Below are 19966 nucleotides of genomic sequence, written 5' to 3' on the forward strand. Positions count from 1 at the left end.
AAAATACAAAAAAAAAGATTAATTAAAATGCAGCAATGTTTAGCTTTCATGTAGTTCAGCTTCACCTCATTACTTCATTAATTTTTTTTTGGTATTTATTAATTAATTTATTTTTTAATATTATTATTATATTTAGAATTTAAAAAAATTATGGAATTAAATCTAAAAACAAAATTAATCCTGTGAGATTAAAAAACAATATATGTATATGAAATTTTTAAATTGTTGTTGTATTGTAAATTTATTTATTAAAATGGAGAATTTACTGTTCTCCATTTTCAATATATCAAAAATATTTGGTAAAACAAATTGAGGCATATCACAAGGATGTTTAAACAATTAATTGTTATTGTTTCAATTTTTGAATCTATGTAGTTTGAATATTTACATGGGTGTAGTTGTTGAGAACATTAATTAATTAATTAATTAATATTATTTTTTTAATTTTTTCGTGTTGTAGTCTAAGAAAAATAGTTGTAATGAGATGTTATATCATTGAATTATTTTTTAAAAAGAATTGTTTGTATGTTTAAATTTATTCTGTAACTCCTGTTCTTTTAAATGTTTATGTGAATGTTAATTAATACATGTGTCTTAAAGACATTTAATTATTATTATTATCATTTGAAAATGTTGTAAGAAAAAAGGTTATTTGAATTCGTGAAGCACAGACATACATACACACCACAGATACCTTTGTATAAAATGTTGTGATAAATGTTTTTGTGTTGTTATAAGTTGTTTACTTTGAGCAAAAAAAAAACCAAAAAAAAAATATATTAAAAAAATCAGTATCTTTGCACAATAAATTTATCTTTTCGTCACAAATTTTTGTCCAGTTCGAATTTTTATAACCTAAAATAAATAAATAAATATATATATATAACATCTTGCCATGTTTTTTTTTAGTGCTGAATTGTATATAATTCAGTTGGAAGTTGGATGTGTGAATAAATTTAAGTTGAAAAAAAATTGAGTAAATTAATTAAAAATAGAGTATTAGTTAAATAGAATAGTAATTTTAATAATATATGTATATATAACATTTCAGATTTAAGTGAATTAAATTGAGTGAAGAATCTTATTTATTTTAGGAGGCATTTAAAAATTTTTGGCTTCAGTTTGAAGTTGGATGTGTAGAAGTATAAAGAATGGCTAAATTGCAACTGAAAACTTATACTAATATTTTTTAATTATTAAATTTTCTGCTTCAGTTTACAAATTTTTATATTTTGATACATCCAACTTCAAACTGAAGCCAAAAAGTTTTCTATGTTTCTTCTTATTTTCTCCTAAAAATCTGGCACTCTTCACTCAGTTTTATCCATTTAAAGTGGATTATTTTTATATTTAATAAAATATATTTTAAGAAGATATAAAAATATTAGCCTCAAATGAATCGAATTGAGTGAACAGTTTTTTTTTTAGGAGAAAATAGAGTAAGAAATAAAGGTTTTGTTTTGCTTCAGTTTGAAGTTGGGTGTGACAAAATTATGAAAATGGATAAATTAAAATTGAAAATATTAAATAAAATATTTTAAAAATAGCATATTAGTTAACAATTGTATTAATTTTAATAAAATATAGAAACATATCAGCTTCAAATGGGTTAGAATTGAATGAATAGTGCCTTGTTTGGGAGAACAGAGCCAAGAGCCAAGAGCTGAAGGAGAGAAGAGAAAGAAAATGACATCAGTTTTACTTAAAGGAAGCAACAGAAAAGAAGTTAATTTTAGAGACGAGTTGCAATAAGGGAAAATAGTGAAAAGAGGATCACATCCGAAGAAAAACAAAATAATGAAAGGAACACTCAATTAGTAAAGTGATGAAAGAAATAGTTTTAATTAGTAAAATCCGTTTCAAAGAAACAAAAACTTAAAAGTGTATATATTGCCAATAATCAAAATAAGAGCAGAAATCTTATTTTGATTAAATAAAAAGAAATAATATTTCCATTTTTCGTATTAAAGAAAGTATCATTAGTTAGATAACCTAGAGAGAGAGAGGAGGAGGAACTTTATCTTGAGATAAAAATCAATATCAGTTAATAAATAAAATTGCTATCGATCATGTTTGATATATGGGGAAAAATAACAGATTTAGTCAATAAAAATAATAATAATAATAATAAAATAAAATCAATATCGAATACAAACGTTTATTTTACGAAAGATAATTTCATATTTAATAATTTCCTGATATGTTTATCCCTGGAGGTAGAAAATGCTTTTAATTTTTGAGTTATAGAAGATTTATTCTATCAACTTTCATTCAAAGGCACTTAAATGACGCTCTTTCGTACGTATTTACCCGAAACAAAGTCTTATCACAGAGCTTCTTAATGATACTTTTAACGGATTTTTCCTAATTGCATTATTAAAAAATCGATTATATTGGTTATAAATCTAAAAATTATTAATTTTAAGTTCATTACACATTCATTAATATTGGTTAAATTTATTAAGCTATGATTTAATTTTCAACGTTGTTTAATTATGTAGCGAATCGCTGATTATTAACTTCGATAATTAATAAAATATACTAATAACGAACTGACTCATTTAAATTTTATGAATTATACTGAAAAGATATACGACGTATATAAAGTACAACCTCTAAACTACGGCCACTTACAGAAATATTTAAAAAGTGGCCATTGTTTGAAGGTTATTTTGTAAGTACTTTTGTTGAGTATTTCTGAAAAATGGCCGACAGTTTTATTTTTGATAAGTATAGATTGTTCTTTTGTTGCTGATACTTCGAATTGCAAACTTAATTTTTGTTTAAAAAATAATAATAATAATAAAAATATTTAAACGTATCTAAATAAGGATGAATAATTTAGTTAAACAAAGAAGATAAACTTCAATTTTTTAATTTGAAAGGTATCACTTTTGTCTAATTAAATTAAATATGGGAACATCACGTCTTGTTAAACAAAGGAGACGAATAAAAATAAATTAACTTGCAATCAAGAAAAAAAATTTGAGAAAAATCACTTTCGATTAAATGCAATTGGGTGAAAGAACAGCCTTCAGTTAGTTTTTGTAGGCGATACAAAAATGTNATATATATATATATACAATCTGGCAGAATACAAACTAATTTTTAAATTGGCGCCATGCTTAATTTTTTAAAAGAAGCCAAGCGACTAATAAATTGTAATAAGGAATAACGAATGTCAGTGATGAAGCAATTTTTATATATCCAAATAAGCTAAATATCAGTAATATTCATGAGAATGAAATATAGGAAATATTTATAAATGAGGTTCGCTCGACTCGATTATACGAAGTTAACTTATTTGTGGTCATATATATTTGCTTATTGAAATATGTTTGATGGGCGTTTTAACTAATTGACGAATCGTATCGAAGAATCATAGCAATGTAAGTGTACAGTCAAACCTCTGAACAACGGCCATTGACGGGAACATAAAAAAAATGGCTGCCGTTTAGATGTGGCCTTTTTTGAGGCTTGACTGTAAAAGCCATTGACAGGAATATAAGTGTTTTGTATGTATATATAGTTTATCACACAAAAGCATCTAGCAAAGACGTGCATGGAAGCAAACTTCACAGAGTAAAGTAGCGGTTTTTAGCTTTTCTAAATTCAAATTTTAATGGATTTTTGTAGTTTTTGAAGCAAAATGTACGACTCAAAGCAATTTTCTTATTGATAAACAATAGCAGTCTGTATAGAATTTTCTAAAAATCAGTGGTCTTAATTTGAACCTCATTCAATTGATAAACAACCTGAATTAATTCAGTTTGTTTGAGATATTTATATTATTAAATAATAATTATACTTTTTGTATAATTCATCCGATGTCAGGTCATATATTTTCAAAGAAAACCTTCAAAATTCGTGTTTTTGCATAGTAAATAAAGGAAAATAATATCTTTTATTCATGTATATGATTCCTTCCTATCAATCAATCATCGGAGATAAGTTAATATAAATAAAGAAACGTGAATTTGAATATTTATATACTTTGGTATACTGAGAATTTGCTCTTTTCATTTCAATAAATAGCGAAATTCCTCACAAAGAAGGAATAAATCCAGATAGAACCAGTGCTTCATTAACGCATGGTCATATCCATCTATGACCGAAGACCTGACTTTTTCAGAGGCCTCACCTCACTGTTCCTTACCATTTTCTTCATATGTTTATATGAAATGCTTCTAAATAAATTGGATCAAGAGCCTCAAAAATCTATAAATTTAAACCCATTAATTTAAAATAAGAAGCTTTAATTTTGATGGAAAGATAATGATTTAATTATTAGATTGAAGAGGTAATTTACTAAAATTTTGATTATCGGTTACATGATTAATTAAATGAATATTTTAAGAATTGAAATGGAGTTAAATTGTGATAAGTTCGTCAGATTATTAATATGCGCAGAAAATAAATAAATAAATCCATAATTTATTCGAATTTTGTGAATTTTATTACTCAAACAATCGGAAATAAAACTAGGAAAGGAAAACTCGACGCTAGCATGACTCGAAAGAAATTATCATTAATATACGTCAATGCCTAATTATTTGATGTTAATTTCAGTGATCACCATTAGAGGGCTACCAGATTAAAATAATAAGTGGCCCTCTGGTGAATTATCATGTTCACTAGAGTAATATATCACGTGATTGTCAGCCATTTGTCGGAGTTTCAATTTAAATTTAAAATATTTATTTCGATTTGAAATTTATAGCATTTTTTCCTTTTCTTTTCAATGCATTCTATTACTTTTTGTAAATTTTGTATACAATTAACAATGTATCGTAATTATATAAAATTAAATTGAAATTTATATTTATGTGTACAAATAACACAATTAAAGTATCAAGGTGCATATCTAAACAAGATAATTACTGTTACTAATAATTATATATTTTGTAATTTTCGTGTAATGATCATGTTAATGAAATATTAGAATGGAAAATAACAAAACACAATTCATCATATATTAACTTTTCGGCCTGTGGGCACTAAGAAAGCCTTTTTTTTTCAGGCCAATCATCGGTTTTACCAGATCCACAATAGAGACAGCCGGATGGTGAAGGACGTGGCCCAATATATCCGTCCATGAAAAATTCCTGGGATTTGATCTCGGGTACCCCAGAGCGGCAGACTGACGCTTAATCACTTCGGCCATCCGTTCGTCTATAGTTAATAGCGAGGCTGCGGCCGAAGTTTTCATTTCTAAAACGCGAACGTCGAACGTCGAGCGCCGCTTACAAGATAGCGCCGCTCGACGTTCGACGTTCACGTTTTAGAGATGAAAACTTCGGCCGCAACCTCGCTTATATTAAATTTTTTTTATGCAATATATTCTCGCTTCTACTGCCTAATGGTTCCTAGAAAACCGCCATAAAGCGAGCCTTATTTCCCATGTATTCTATGTCAGTAATTGAGATTCGTTCCTACAAATAACAATTTTAACTAAAATCATACCATAATGATATGAAGTACGACATTTAAATATAGCAATTTGCAAACATAGCATAATACTGTAAAGAGAGTCTATTGTTTATAAAGAAAGATTTTTCTAATTTTCCTGTTAAGAGGCATAAATTAAATAAATTTATTTTATTTACTAATTACTGTACTTACTGTACTAAATTTTTGAAATATCTGAAAAATGATTAACATGCCTGCTGAGTATCAACATACTCCATAACTGCCAGTACACTTGCTATTAAGATAATAAATGCTAATGTTACGCAAACTAGCAATATATAAAGTACCATCTTTTCGGCTTAACTGGGGTTGCATAATAGCACCGGGCAGAAAATTACCTTGCCAAAGCCCTGGGGGCCTCATATCAGGACCATTCTGGTTGTTCGTAATGACAGATCTAGATTCCTTCATTCTAGATCATTCTAGAATATTATAAAAATTTTAAACTCAAATATAAGTCACTTAAACTCGTTACACACGTTTACTTATTCAACAAATGGCCTACGTTTGATCTTATTGACTACAAAACTCAAAATTTACACTACAAACATAATTTTAAAAAATTAGACATTATGCAAACATTCCATTTTTATTAATTATCTGTTTAAAATTCTTAACAATCGTGGGGGAGGGCAATATTGAGTTAACTCAATGTGATGATTTTGATCAAACAAACGTGACATAAGGCACATCCACATATTTACAAATTGAAGCACTCTCATTTTGAATGAGCACTCGTTTATTGTGCTAGAAAAACATCTAATAAAAAATATTGTATTTAAAATCGCACACATTTTCGCACACATTTTTAGTATTTTTGTCCAGTATCGGAAGAATGTATGGAAGGCGATCTACTTTTTTCTTCGGTGGGTGTTTTTATGAGTCCAATTTCTCTTCCGAACCACTTGACTTTCTCGATCAGTTGCTCCTGCATCAAATTAATGCACATACTGACCAAAGCCATGCCAAGCAACACGTACGCGCACGTTGCAACCATGGTCATCGATGCGGCTGTTTTGAAACAAGTTATTTGTTACATGACAACTCATCAAAATACCATTTTAATTAAGCAATAATAATAATAATAATAATAATAATAATAAAATTAACTTACATACTCCATCCTTATAGTTTAAGAAGGATTTTCCTGGTGTGTAATCTCCAAATCCTATGGTTGTCAGGGTTACAAAGGTAAAATAGGCAGCAGACAAGAGATCCCAACCTTCCCAGAAACCGAATAATATGGCTCCAATTAAGATATACATGGATATTAAGATCAGGTTAAGTACGATAGGAACCACAACCTGTTAATATAAAAATTAATGATTAATCTATTTGAAATTTATGGTATTTAACATTTGTTAGGCGTGTTTTTAATAGTAACGTGTTAAATTAATTAACTGTATGGTTATTACACTCTTTGAATTGCTAAAAGTTCGAGATAAAAGTAGGCCCTAAATGAAAGGCTAGTAGACAAATGGTTTGCTAAGCCCTTTCTGCAGGGCCTACTTCTACTTTCATCACAGAAAATTTAACTGTGATAGAATCTTCAACTCACATTTATGGGGGCCTCAAAAATATTTTTGAGGCCCCCATAAATGCAATGGGTTCTAAGAAATGCAATGCTTAATACACATTTCTGGGGGCCTAAAAAATATTTTTGAGGTCCCCAGAAATGTGTATTAAGCATTTCTTGTATATTAAGAGAAAATAAATCTTTATTTATTGACAAATTTTATTATTTAAAAAAATATAAAATACAATTTTTGAAGCCATTTTGTTTATTTAAATTTAATTAGGGCCTCAAAATATCCGTGTTTATTATTTCAAAGAATTTACATTCGATAATTTTTATTTGTAATCATAACTTCAAAACAAATCTTCACAAAATTAATTTACAATCAAATTAAGTCCGTAAGAATTCTCTTAAAATATAAACAATTCGTTTAATTGCAATATTAATTTAGATCTCTCTCTTGATTTATTTCAAATTAAAATATTTTGAAGACCTTAAAGATAAATAAGTTCATTATTTCTTCGAAAATTGATTAGTATTTAATTTATTTGCATAAATAAGATCAATTTTAATTGTGATTATTCTCACTTTCAACTACAACTATCCATAGATTTTAATTACCGTACACTTTTTCTTATCTTTAACTACAATTAATTCTACATTTTAATTTAAAATTATGTTTATTTTTAATTATAATTATCTAGCATTTTTATTTACAATCATTATTACAATTTAATTACAATTATCCTATGTTTCAATTTGCAATTTATCCTTACATTTAAATTTCAATTACCTTAACTTTTCGATTTGCAATTGTCTTTACATTTTATTTATAATTATCTAACATTTTAATTTACAATTATTATTACAATTTAGTTACAATTATCCTTATATTTTAATTATAATTATCATTAATTTTCATATATTTTAATGTTTTCTCACCTAACTAAGCAGTGAAACGAATCGTATTTAACAAGTTTCTTGTGATATATTTTTAAAATAAATTCAATTTTTTTTTTAATATTTGAAAAATGACGGAAGAAAATTCTTTATCTCCGTTAATTTCCGTTTAATTATAATTTACGATGCAAAAATAATGACAACAATCTTAGATTTCAAAAAGTTGCAAGCATCGTTGATAGAAATTCGTAATATAATACCTATCTATATACATATATACATTAATATTATGAAAAATTTACATTTTTAATGAAAAATTCTTGTATAAATTTAACCAACAATGTTTATGTAATGGTACAGATCGATTAATTAACAAACGGGAAAGAAAAATGTCATAAAATAAAAACCAAAAAATTAAAGCCGATTATAATTAGAAGTAATTAAATAAGTTTTTATTAATAATTGTCTCCACGAGATGAGTAAATTATTAAAAAAAAGTAGATAAATTGTAAACAGGAGCAGATTAAATGGCGAAAAATTGCTGCGCTTCCATCAGAACGATCCTGTTTAGCACTCATTTCGGATCAAACAGGCTCCTTCTGATGGAAGTGTATCTTTTTATGGCATCCATTAATAAAGCATAGATAGAAAATTGCTTAATGATCAGCCAAATGATAGTAATCAGAGGAGATAAATCTGATTTCTACTTCAAACAATCGCATTATTATTTGAAGATGACAGCTGAGAGAAGTAAAAGATAATCATTTTTATGCCTATACTTATGTTAATCAATATCCTATTTGAAGTACAGAAGAGTACTTTTGCAACATTCTACTAAATTTTATTAGTTTCATCAGTTCCAAAAGTTAAATTAAACTATATTAAAATAATAATAAAAAAAATTCTCGTTCTCTTCAAGAAACTTAGGAGGGTACAATACATTGCAGAATGATATACATTAATTTATATTCTATCAATCTGTATGATATGTTGATGCTTACGCACAAAGCTTTAAAGCTTCTTCTAAGGAATAAGAAGCTTTAAAGTTCCCAAACCTCTTTGTTATATGCAATCAATTATGTAAATTAAACTACGCTCCTAAGCTTCTTATTCGTCTTCTACACTTCTTGTTCTATACGTGAAGCTTACGAGTTAATTTGTATTTTGTCTGTCTGATGTGTTAACGTTCTTAAATGTCTTGTGTGGAATAAAAAGCGTAAACGTGAAGCTCCAAAGCTCGTCTCATAAAGGAGTTGTATGAATTAAACTATGCTTTTAAATTTTGTGTATGCATTCTAAGCATCTGTTTACAAGAAGAAGGATTGGAGTGTTGGAAGAAGACAATGCAACACGCCAAAAGGGTACCTCTCGAGAGGATTTTCTATGGGAAACGTCCTTATTTAAATGTTACACACGTAAAAGAACTCCACGTGACCAGCCCTTTAATGGGGTGCGAACCCACGACCAACTAGCAGTGTTCAGTGGTATACAATCGGCCATTGGTAGGCCAGAACAAGAGTTAAGAGCCATAAAGAAAGCTATATTGTACTGTACATTGAAACACATTTGTATTCTGTTTATCTATCTTATTGTACAGTATCACAGTATATTTATTTGCCTTATTTTTTAAAATAAAACAATATTTTTTATTGTAAATAACACAACATGTTTAATAACATCATCCTGTAGATAACATAGAATAATAAGTTATGGTTTAAACATATAATTATTGATTTAAAAATATATCGAATCTGATGAATTAGCTAAAAATTATTTATATGTTTTATGCATGTAATTAGTAATTCCATTCTATAAAAGAAAACAAATACAGATCTAAATATCTTGTATAATTCCCTAATCGATATTAAGGATTTTCATTATATAATTAACGCAAATAAGGATAAAGAGCAAAGGATAATTAATTAATTTTAGGATATATAATAAGGAAATAAATATTTTAAAACATTTATTTCCATGCCGAGTCATCAATTTATAATTACATTGTAGAATGTCACATATTAATTTGTATTCTGTCTGTCTGTCTGATATGTTAATGATTTGATACAAATTTCGATAATTTAGTTCTCGAAAACAATTCAAATGCAAAATAAAATTAAATTATAAAGTTGTAAAATAATTATATTTTAAAACTTTAAATAATTTATTAGTCAAAATTAGGAAATTCTTTTGTAAATTCTAATTTAAAATTCTAGTTAAATATTAATATTGAGAACGAACAGACAACCAAATGAAATGAAGCCATTTATAGGTTTCATTATACAGCGTATATTCGAGTGTACTGTTTGTCTGTTCGTTTCCCAATTAAATGCAATTACATAGTTTAATTTAGTTGAGTTTAAATGTCCCAAAATTTCGAAATTTATAGACAAATAAGCAGATTTTTATATAAAATTTTGCTATTTTCTCTTAAAATAGAAGCCATTTGAATTATTTATAACCAAGATTATAGTATTTATTAGCATGCATCAAAGAAAATTGTCTTATATTTAAGTGTTTTATTACGAGCAAACATACTGACGAATGTTTAATTGAAAATTCTTACCTAATTTCCTTCTTTTAAATAAGTGAATTTTTATGCAAACCTCCGAACAACGGCCACCGACGAGAACGAATATGTCCGTTATTGGAGGTTCGAATGTGTAAGGATAGTTTATAAATATAAACTTTTGTAACGACTGTGAAATGGTCTACCAAAATGTTATCATATTAAAATTCATAATGCAACAATGTTAATTGGGTAAATTATTTTGTTAATGTACGACATAAAGTGTAAATGTTTCTCGGCTAAAGTTAAAAGTATCTTTATAACTTAAGATTTTTACATTTTTGGCTCATGAAACGTCGAGAAATGCAAAAAAAAATTTGGAGATTTTTCCTGTGTGTGTATGGGGGGGTCACTTTAAAGTTTAATAATTCTTGTGCCTTTTGTCGAAAATTTCTGAAATTTTGCAGGGAGGTTTATGTATTAGGGAGATTGATGATATTAAATTTTGGTGGTTAAAGGTCAACTGGGTGGAGAGATAGAAGGGTCGTATCTTGAACAGAGTCGGAATTAATGAAGATGCTACTCGTTATTGGCATTTAAAACGTTTTATAAAACTCATCTCTACCCTAAAAATTAAGGTTTTTGCCGTTTTATAATAATCAATAATATAAAAAGTTTTAAAATAAAATTTCACAATAGATGGCGTCACACATGATTTTAACTTTTCTGCCGGAAAAGTTAAGCAACTCGTTGCTGGATTTTTATATTAATTTTTCGAATTTATGTATGTATAAATTAATAAAAATTACATTTTTAAAATCATTAAAAGATAATATACAATTATTATTTGCGTTTACAACAATTTATTTGAACTTTAATTTAATCTGATACATCACAAGGTGTATATTTAATTTATTTTATGCATTATAGAAGACTACTTATTTTGTTTGGAGAGAATATTTTATTCACTAGTTATTAATTATTTATTCATCATAGAGAATAAATTATTTTATTAACTATTTTTAAATTTTATTGTTTATAGTCACTTATGTCCAGTGTTTCCCAGGAGAAATCTAATAAGGACAATTATTAAAGTGAAAACTATATTTAGTCTACAATTATGTTTATCACGAAGTGTCGGAGGTAGAAATCAGAAGAAGGGAAGGGTGTCGAGGTTGTATGATAGCATATATTTTATGCAGGGTCGTAGAGATTAGTATGAAAGATTTGGTGTAGATAGGTTAAAAGGTTTAAGAATTAATAGGGGATGAAACCAGAGGGAGGGGGAGGGTGCCAAGGTTGTATGATAGCGTATATTTTACGCAGGGTAGAGATAACGTTTAGATAGGTTAAAGGATTTAGTAGTGTATAGAAAACATAGAGATTTCTATTTTATGTAGACATAATATAATATTTTCCATACTGTCTGAAGTAAAATATTATTTCCACTTTCTTTATTCTTTTAAATGAAAAATGCTTAAATAGATTATTCTCATTTCCCTAAATTTCTCACAGGATAAACTTGGAGAAGATTCTTTATTATATACATAATTTTTTTTATACATGACACACATTTCAACTATGATTTTAAAGAAAGTTAATCTATACAGTAGTTGTCCACAAACAATAAATTTCTACTATTTCGTTAATTAAAGATATATCGAGAATTTCTATCTTGGTCTTGGTCTTGATTATGATTGATATCAAAACCAAGGCCGTGTTAAAGTGTTAAAATCATGAATGGCTTTCCATTCCCATACTAAAGCATGAAATAGGGCAGTTATTCTAAGTGTAAAAGATTTGGTTTCTTGGGAAAGTGTTCCGCTCCATCCCTCTATTCCTTTTATATCATTGAGATTGTTAGACACGCTTAAATGTACTCATAATTATATGTATGTAGATTTAACATCTCTAACGTAGATTTAACCTCCTCACCAGTGACTGAGTGAATAAAACTGAATGCTGCTAGATTGGTCGCAGATTCGGGCCTCACCAAACGGCTGTCCATGTGGCGTTTTCCCGGTTTTCTTTGCGTGCCTAACACCCAAATAGGGGATAAGTTTACTTTAGAAATCTTTCTCCTCTTGGCAGATTTCCCATGTGTTGTGTTACCTTATCACATCATTCTTACAATACTAAAGAGGGAAAATGTCTTCGAAACCAAGTCATCGAGTGGAACACTTCCGTAAGACATTTAAGGTAATTTAAAACTAGAAATAATCACATTGCAATAAGTGCACTGAACGCTCCTACACTCTAAAAGTTCGAATTCGAACTAAGAACAAAAACAAAAAAAAAAAAGATTAACTTAAGATTTATCCGCTAAATGAGATTAACCCCGAATCATTTAAGTGAATGACACATCACCACTGCACTTAAGAGGATTAAATAAATACTTATCCAATCTTTTTTCATATTCTCTACAAGATAAGCCATTTTTTCTTCATATTGAAAAATTAGTTCAGATATTATTAATTTAAGGTATATGACCAGAGATAAAGACATTTAGTTTTTAAGAAAGAGACAGCCATTTCCATCATTTGGTTACACCAATTGTGGGCCTGTTCGATGAGAAAAAAAAGGCCGTATTAGTGGGCCTCGAGACTAAATCCAGATTCAATTTTCTAGAATTTTATCGTTAAATTAACCCAACTTTTATTGAATTAACTCATTCGAATCTCCACCCCATCAAATAAATTTGTGTATAATTTCATAAAATGTTTTTAATTTTTGTCTTAATTATAATTATCTTCAATTTTTAACTACAATTATTCCTAGTTATTTTTACTTTTTATATACAATTAATTTTAGTTTCTAATTACAATTATCCTTAATTTTCATAGATCAATTACATGAAAACTTCTGTAATTTTTAGCATTTATTCCCAACCAGAATTACAGATTATTTATAATTTTTCGCATCGTTTATGAAATATTTTTTCATTGTGAAATTAATTTAATTCCGTAAAACAATGTTGAACGCACTTATTATTAAGAATTTTAAATTTGAAATCTCTCACATCTTTCTCCAGTCAAGAATTTAATGCCATGTAAATCAACTTAATTAATTCTCAAGATATTTTGCAGTTTTTATATTTATACTTCTTCACACATAAGTATTTAAATAGGTAATTTGAAATTTAATTAACTTGTAATTAATAAATTAATAATGCATTAAAATAAAAGATTAAATCTTTAAATATAATAATTTTTTTCTTTAATTTTTATTCAAATTCTTAAAGAAATTAAACATTAATTAATAAAGTCTTTAATTGTGATTATTTTTTAAAATTTTCTTTCTGTTTTTAAGTGTAATTTATGATTTTTCTGTAATAAATTTCTATTTTTTTTAAAATTAATGTAATTATTAATTAAAATAATTTATACACTTAAAATTAATTTTAATTAATTAACAATGTTTTCTGTTTTAAAAAAAAATCCACAAAATAATTAATTGATGTGCATGCATTTTTAATTATCATTTATTAAAAATAATATCGATCCAGTCGTAATTTTAATTATTAAAATCATCTCTGTTAAATCTATAAAAATTCTTTCGTAATTTTAAAGTTTATTCTAAATTTTTCCCTCCTTTAATTTAATTTAATTTTTTTTATATATTCTGTTTAAATTTATCTTTATATAGGGCTTAGAAATAACTTTAAAAATTTCTAATTTATCAGCAAAATATTGNCAAAATTTCGACATTAAAATTTAATAAATATATAAGGAACAATAAATATTTTTGGATATTTATAAGGATAATTGCTCTGATCTGCTTTACTAGAGACAATTAAAACTCTCAACAATCCTATTAATTCTGTGCGAATTCTATGAAAATAATTGCTTTAGTAGTGACATTAGGCAACATTTTGTAATGTGAGAGTCTTAGAAAATAATTATTACCCATCAGAACACAATTTAATAAGCATAATTTAATCCAGAAGTGTGGAACTTGAGACCTTCAGGCCAAATATAGCCTTTATGGCTTCTAGGCATGGTATAAATTTCATTTTTTTAACATGAATTCTGAGTTATAAGAGTATGTTTTTTGTTTTTTTTCCAATTATAATATTTACCTAAATATAATATATATATATATATATATTACCTTAAGTGCTGTATATATCTGTTCAAACTGCAATACAATATGTGCCTTGTAAGATCCTTCTGAAATGGGATACAGTCTTCTAATTAAAGAAGGTGTTCCACAATTGTGCCCTAAGAACAATTATTCCCAAAATATTCTAAACTTTTCTGAAACAATATGTAAACCTTAAGAAGAAAATTGCTTTGACAAGAGATTGCTATGAAAGAAGCATAGAAAATAATTGTTATTTTGATAAAATTCTGAGAACCCTTCCCTATGAATTATACAATTAAGATTTGAGTGTTCAGTGTTCAGAGATTCGACTAATTTGATTTACATTTTCGATATTTTCCTGAATAACTAACAGTTTAATCTTTATTTTTTTTGCATGTTTCTTAATTTTACTGAGTATTTCTACTCCCTAAAACATTAATTTGAACATTAAAGCGTGTTAAACGAGCCTGGAAAGGTTACTTAATACCCTAAATCATCTCAGAAGACCGCTTAATCGATCGAAAACTATTAACAAAGCTTTCATCAATAAACTAAATCGAAGTACGTTGAGAATTGACGATAAACTGCATTATCTAGCTATTACTAATAAGCTCTGTCATCTCTTAAAGAGCCGAATTGATACTCTTTAATAGTGATAAAAATAGCTTTACATTAATAGTAGCCATACTGAAAGATTATCCAACTTAACAATTATTTTTCTAAATATATATACGGATTAAATTAACAACGACGGCCTCTAAAATAAGTTATAAGACTTCTCTGCTTCTCTTCTTTTATTTTTTGATACACATCTGACACGGGAAAACGTCTCACGAGAGGGAAGATTAACCAACTAAAAATATCAACAAAAATAATGAATTTTAGTTTAAAATACTTGCCAAAGAAAGCATATAAAATAGATATTTACCTTATTTAAACGCTCAAAATATTTAATTAACGAGAGGGTGGCCCAAAAGTCATTTAACCGAAAGATAATTTAAAAATTATTTTCGTCCTAAATCGCTTCTAATTGTTCATTAATAAATATATTTTGTTTAACTCACTTTTGGACGGCAGACATTGTTATAATAAGATTTTTAAATGAACATTTAGCTGACTAAGAACAATTGTTTTCGAAAATACACCTAAATTTTTGTTGTTCAGTAGATTCAGGGATATTTATATATAAAAAAAATTACTATGATAGAATGCTTAAGCTAAAATTGCTATCTAAGCAGTCTTTTCTCATATATATTCTAATATTTTAAGTCCTTTACATAAATATTAAGAGCAATTTAAAGTATTTATCTAGTCCTTTGAGGTTCAACTAGTTTTAAGCACTTAGAATTAACAAAAATAAAATGATTAGGGATGTATTTAATTGTCTGGAATTCATTTAACAAAGTTTAATATCTAAATATTACCAGGAATTAAATATTTAAAAGGAAATTTTTTGAATGAAAAACATGGAAAAATAGACAGAGTAGAACAGATGCAGATTATGAAAATGTCAAATTATAAACAATACTTTAAATATTTATTTTTAATTAATTAATTTATTTAATTTAATTTAATTAGAGAAGAATAAATAAGTAAAATTAAACATAATAATTTCCTGCTTGATTTGTGACAAGCTTTGTTGAGTTCGTTAAGACTAATACGTTTAAAAATATATTTATTTATAATTTCAAAGGATAATTTAATTGAATTAGCTTATTAAGCATTACATTATAAGTTTTTAAATAAATTAATTTTATTTTACTTTACTCAAATGAAAATAATAATAATAATAATTCATTTTTATAAAATTAAATATTAGCCTTATGAATTGCAAGGAAATTAGCATCGTTTTTGTTTAAAGTTGCATAAATTTGATGTCTAAATAATTGTTTTTAATATAAAAACCTTTTATAGTGGTCTTATGGTACTGATTATGTATATATTAAGCCTAATTATGTTTCAATATATATTATATCTCCATTGTTTAACAATTTGTAAGTATGTAAAATGCATGTTTACCTCGAATGCTATTAATATAAACTCAAATAAAATGAACCTACCTGTGTTGTCGGCATATACTCTTCTTCACCAACTTCGTCGCTATGGAGAGGAGGTAATCTTCCTCCCATCTGAGCCACCATAAGTGGTGTATATTCGGCCCTCCTCCTACGAGCTCGACACCATCTACAGCACAAGCGACTGTATATCCAACGAAAACAGGAAGCCATGGCATCACCAATATTAGCTAAACACACTAAAAGTAAAGGTATCCCAACGATGGCGTATAGTATGGTGGCTAACTTTCCTAATTGAGTCACGGGAGCGATGTGACCGTAACCTGTAAAAAAAACAAAAGATAATTTGATTATTTCTCTGATAACACGGTATATTTTTACTATGGTATAACATAAAATAACATACCTATAGTCGAAGAAATGGTAACAACATAGAGCAACGAGTTACTAAGAGTCCAATCGTAATCCCACTCTTCTCTGACGAAAGTACCATCATAACCATAATCGGTGACGGCATCGATGATAAATTTATTCAAATTATCCAATTCCCCGTATACTTTTTCGTTCCACGACGCTTTCGAATCGTTGTTTATAGTGTGCCAATACCAAAAAAGATTCACTAAATAAGTTAGCGAATCATTAACAGTCAAAGAAATAACCTCTCTTTCTAATCTTCTTTCTTCTTCAGCCGGTTTCTCTACCCATACAAAAATATAAGCTCCGAGAATCGTGTAACCAGCAACCAATAATAACATGCCAACATGAGAAAATAAAATTCTGAAAAATAACTTAAAACAGCTAAAACCATTGTCGTCCGCCATCTTGTAAGATCTTCAATAACGTCTTCACTCATAGGATCGTCAGCCAACAGATTCTTTTATTGTATAGAGTGTTGCCTTGGTTAATAGTAAACAGAAATACGAGTAAAGAGAACATATCGATGCACATCTATCTCTTTGCTTCGGTTTCCACAACATAGACTCGGCCCTAAAATCGCGTGACCCTGTATAAATCAATAAAGGTAGCGGTACGAGGTACCATCCATCATGAATCTCACGAAATATCTATAAATGACTTTTTTTATATATATATTTTTGTGTACAGTAGAGGAAATTAATAATTTATACAGAAGATATTTTGAAAATACAGTAAACAAGTTTGTACAATTATTATTTATCTTTGAGAATTCTTTGTTCTTTAAATATGTACTTTGTCTTCGTCTTTGTATCAATTAACCTAGTTTAGCGGAAATTGTAATAGATTGAGAACAGCGATATTAAAAAGTTATACATTTATAATCTACCTTTACTTATTACATTTTTTTTCTATGAATTTTTAATTTATATTCTGATAAATTTAAAATTATGGAACAAGATTTAACCCAAATAAAACTTTATTTTTCGAAAAATTAATTTGTGTTTTTTCCCCTATAAATAATACAGTGTATGATAGCAATTATAGAGGTTAAAGTGCGAAAAGGTATAAAAATTAAAATCTCACTAGATACTTATGAATAGAAACGCCACATTGTCATCCAAAATGAGAACATGTCTTCCTTGTGGTTGACATATGAAGCCTGAAGGGCATGCTCTTCATTTTGACTTTAAAAAGCGTCCTCCCTCTATTGAAACATATTCTTAATGTCTACCTTTTTAGAATAATTCGTCCTTCATTTACAATTTTTTTATCTGATAAGCTTACTTGGACACGATGCGCCCAAGTAGGTTTACTCTGACGACCTAGAATATACTACATAGAGTGGCTGTAGCGATGCCATATTGAAAGAAAATTGAATACACACCCGCCATTTTCCTTTTAGTCAATGGGACATACCATTTGTGTTGTGTAAAAGCAACGAGCAAGAATATTGTAACTCGTTGCGTAAAAGTGTGCAAAAGAAAGGACGAATTTTAACCCTCAACTAAGTCAAAATGACTCTACTTAGTTTTTCTTTTTTAATTTTGTAAGTGAATAACAAGACATTTCTTCCTTTAAATAAAATCTAAAAATAGCTAAATTCGATATGAAACAATCTAGATTTATATCGTTTATCTAATTGTCTAAATCCTAAATCTAGGGGTAAACAAAATAATCTAGATTTAGATAAGAAAAATAGATTCTAAAGTGACAATCCTGCCCAACACGTGGTATAGACTTCAATGTTTTGACTTAAAGTAAAATGGCGGTCGCTAGTACCCGTCGTTGCCACCAAAAGCGCTGTATCTAAGATCACATCCACTCTACGTAGTATATTCTAGATCGTGGGTTTACTCCATCAGGTTACTTTCAAGACTGCTCCTAGTAATTAACTAAAATAATTAAATTATATAATAAATGTATGTAAAATCTCTGATAAATTAAAAGGATCGTTTTTGAATATCTGAAATGTTCATGTTTTTAGTTAAATATGAATTTTCAAGAAGTCTAATTTTATTATAAGGGTATTCTAAAACACAGTGTCCCTGTTAATTTGTTATAGCCATGGTTTTCAATCTTTTCGAAGTCGGGGGAACACTAAACTTTGATGTTTTTTCCCCGCAGAACAATTACAATACATCAGCTTTAAAGCAGGGGTGACAAACCTTTTTGAAATCAAGAGCGCACTCGGTCTATTAGTGTTTGCTGATTACATTCCCATACAAAAATTATTTTACATTATATTGATTTTGCTTTTCCAACAATTTTTAATTTTATATTTGATTTTTTCGCAGAACACTTGAAGTGGCTTCACGGACCACGGATTGAGAACCACGGTGTTAAATTATTTTAAATAGAGTATATTAAAACAGTTTTCTTTCAGAATGATTAAGCCAGTTTGAGAAAATCTGGAAAAGAAGAGGAATTTACAGAACGTAATCAACTTCTATAAGAAATAAAAAGAGTTAAAATATGAGACCCAGAAAACAACTGAGAAATCAACACCAAGCCATTGCTGTGCGGCAAGTTAGGGATGAGGCGATGGCATCTTTAAGAGCATCATTCCCCGAATTTCTATCTGGTAAATATAAAAACTTAAAAATTCTTTATAATATAATTACTACAAAAGTTGTATAATAACTATACATTTCTAAACATATATTATTTTTAGATGAAGATACCAATTTCTCAAAAAAAAAGAAAACAAAACTTTCTTCACTCATACTTACAAAGCAAGCAAGACCAACAGCTTCAGTTGAAACAAGAAGAATTAAATTTAAAGAAAGAACAACTGCAGGTAGAGTTGAAAATACTGAAACTGGAACAAGAAAAATTAAATTTAGAGAGAAAAGAGAGAGAAGCAAGACTGAAGCAGGATGGAGAGGAAAGAAGATTGTTATGAGAATTAGAATTATTTATGAAACTTTAAACAAAAACTAAGTTTTTATAAAATTGAAAAAATTCTTTGTTTATTTATTGATTGCATTCTAAGTATTTGTCCAGTTTGAGGGGTAAGCAATTAAAATAATCTGATGTTGCACTACCGTATAAGCAAGTGTG

General features: G+C 27.7%; 2 protein-coding genes across 2 annotated transcripts in view; both read right to left on the reverse strand.

The window, feature by feature from the left end:
- The window catches only part of LOC111626835 (potassium channel subfamily K member 2-like), an 8424-nt gene extending 2544 nt beyond the window's left edge, over positions 1-5880 (reverse strand). Inside the window, exon 1 of the mRNA XM_023370352.1 lies at positions 5683-5880. Coding sequence (XP_023226120.1) covers positions 5683-5880 — 198 coding nt within the window. The remainder of the gene's footprint in view (positions 1-5682) is intronic.
- A 95-nt stretch (positions 5881-5975) lies between these two features.
- Positions 5976-17389, reverse strand: LOC111626825 (TWiK family of potassium channels protein 7-like). The gene is made up of 4 exons (XM_023370343.1): positions 16896-17389; positions 16535-16812; positions 6584-6773; positions 5976-6480 (listed from the first exon to the last, which is right to left on the reverse strand). Exons 1-4 carry the CDS (start codon positions 17308-17310, stop codon positions 6278-6280), a joined length of 1086 nt encoding a protein of 361 aa, XP_023226111.1. The 5' UTR covers positions 17311-17389; the 3' UTR covers positions 5976-6277.
- Positions 17390-19966: the final 2577 nt, after the last annotated feature.

The sequence above is a fragment of the Centruroides sculpturatus genome, unplaced genomic scaffold (assembly GCF_000671375.1).
Source record: "Centruroides sculpturatus isolate CEXI.00-Female unplaced genomic scaffold, Cexi_2.0 scaffold280, whole genome shotgun sequence".
NCBI lineage: Eukaryota > Metazoa > Arthropoda > Arachnida > Scorpiones > Buthidae > Centruroides > Centruroides sculpturatus.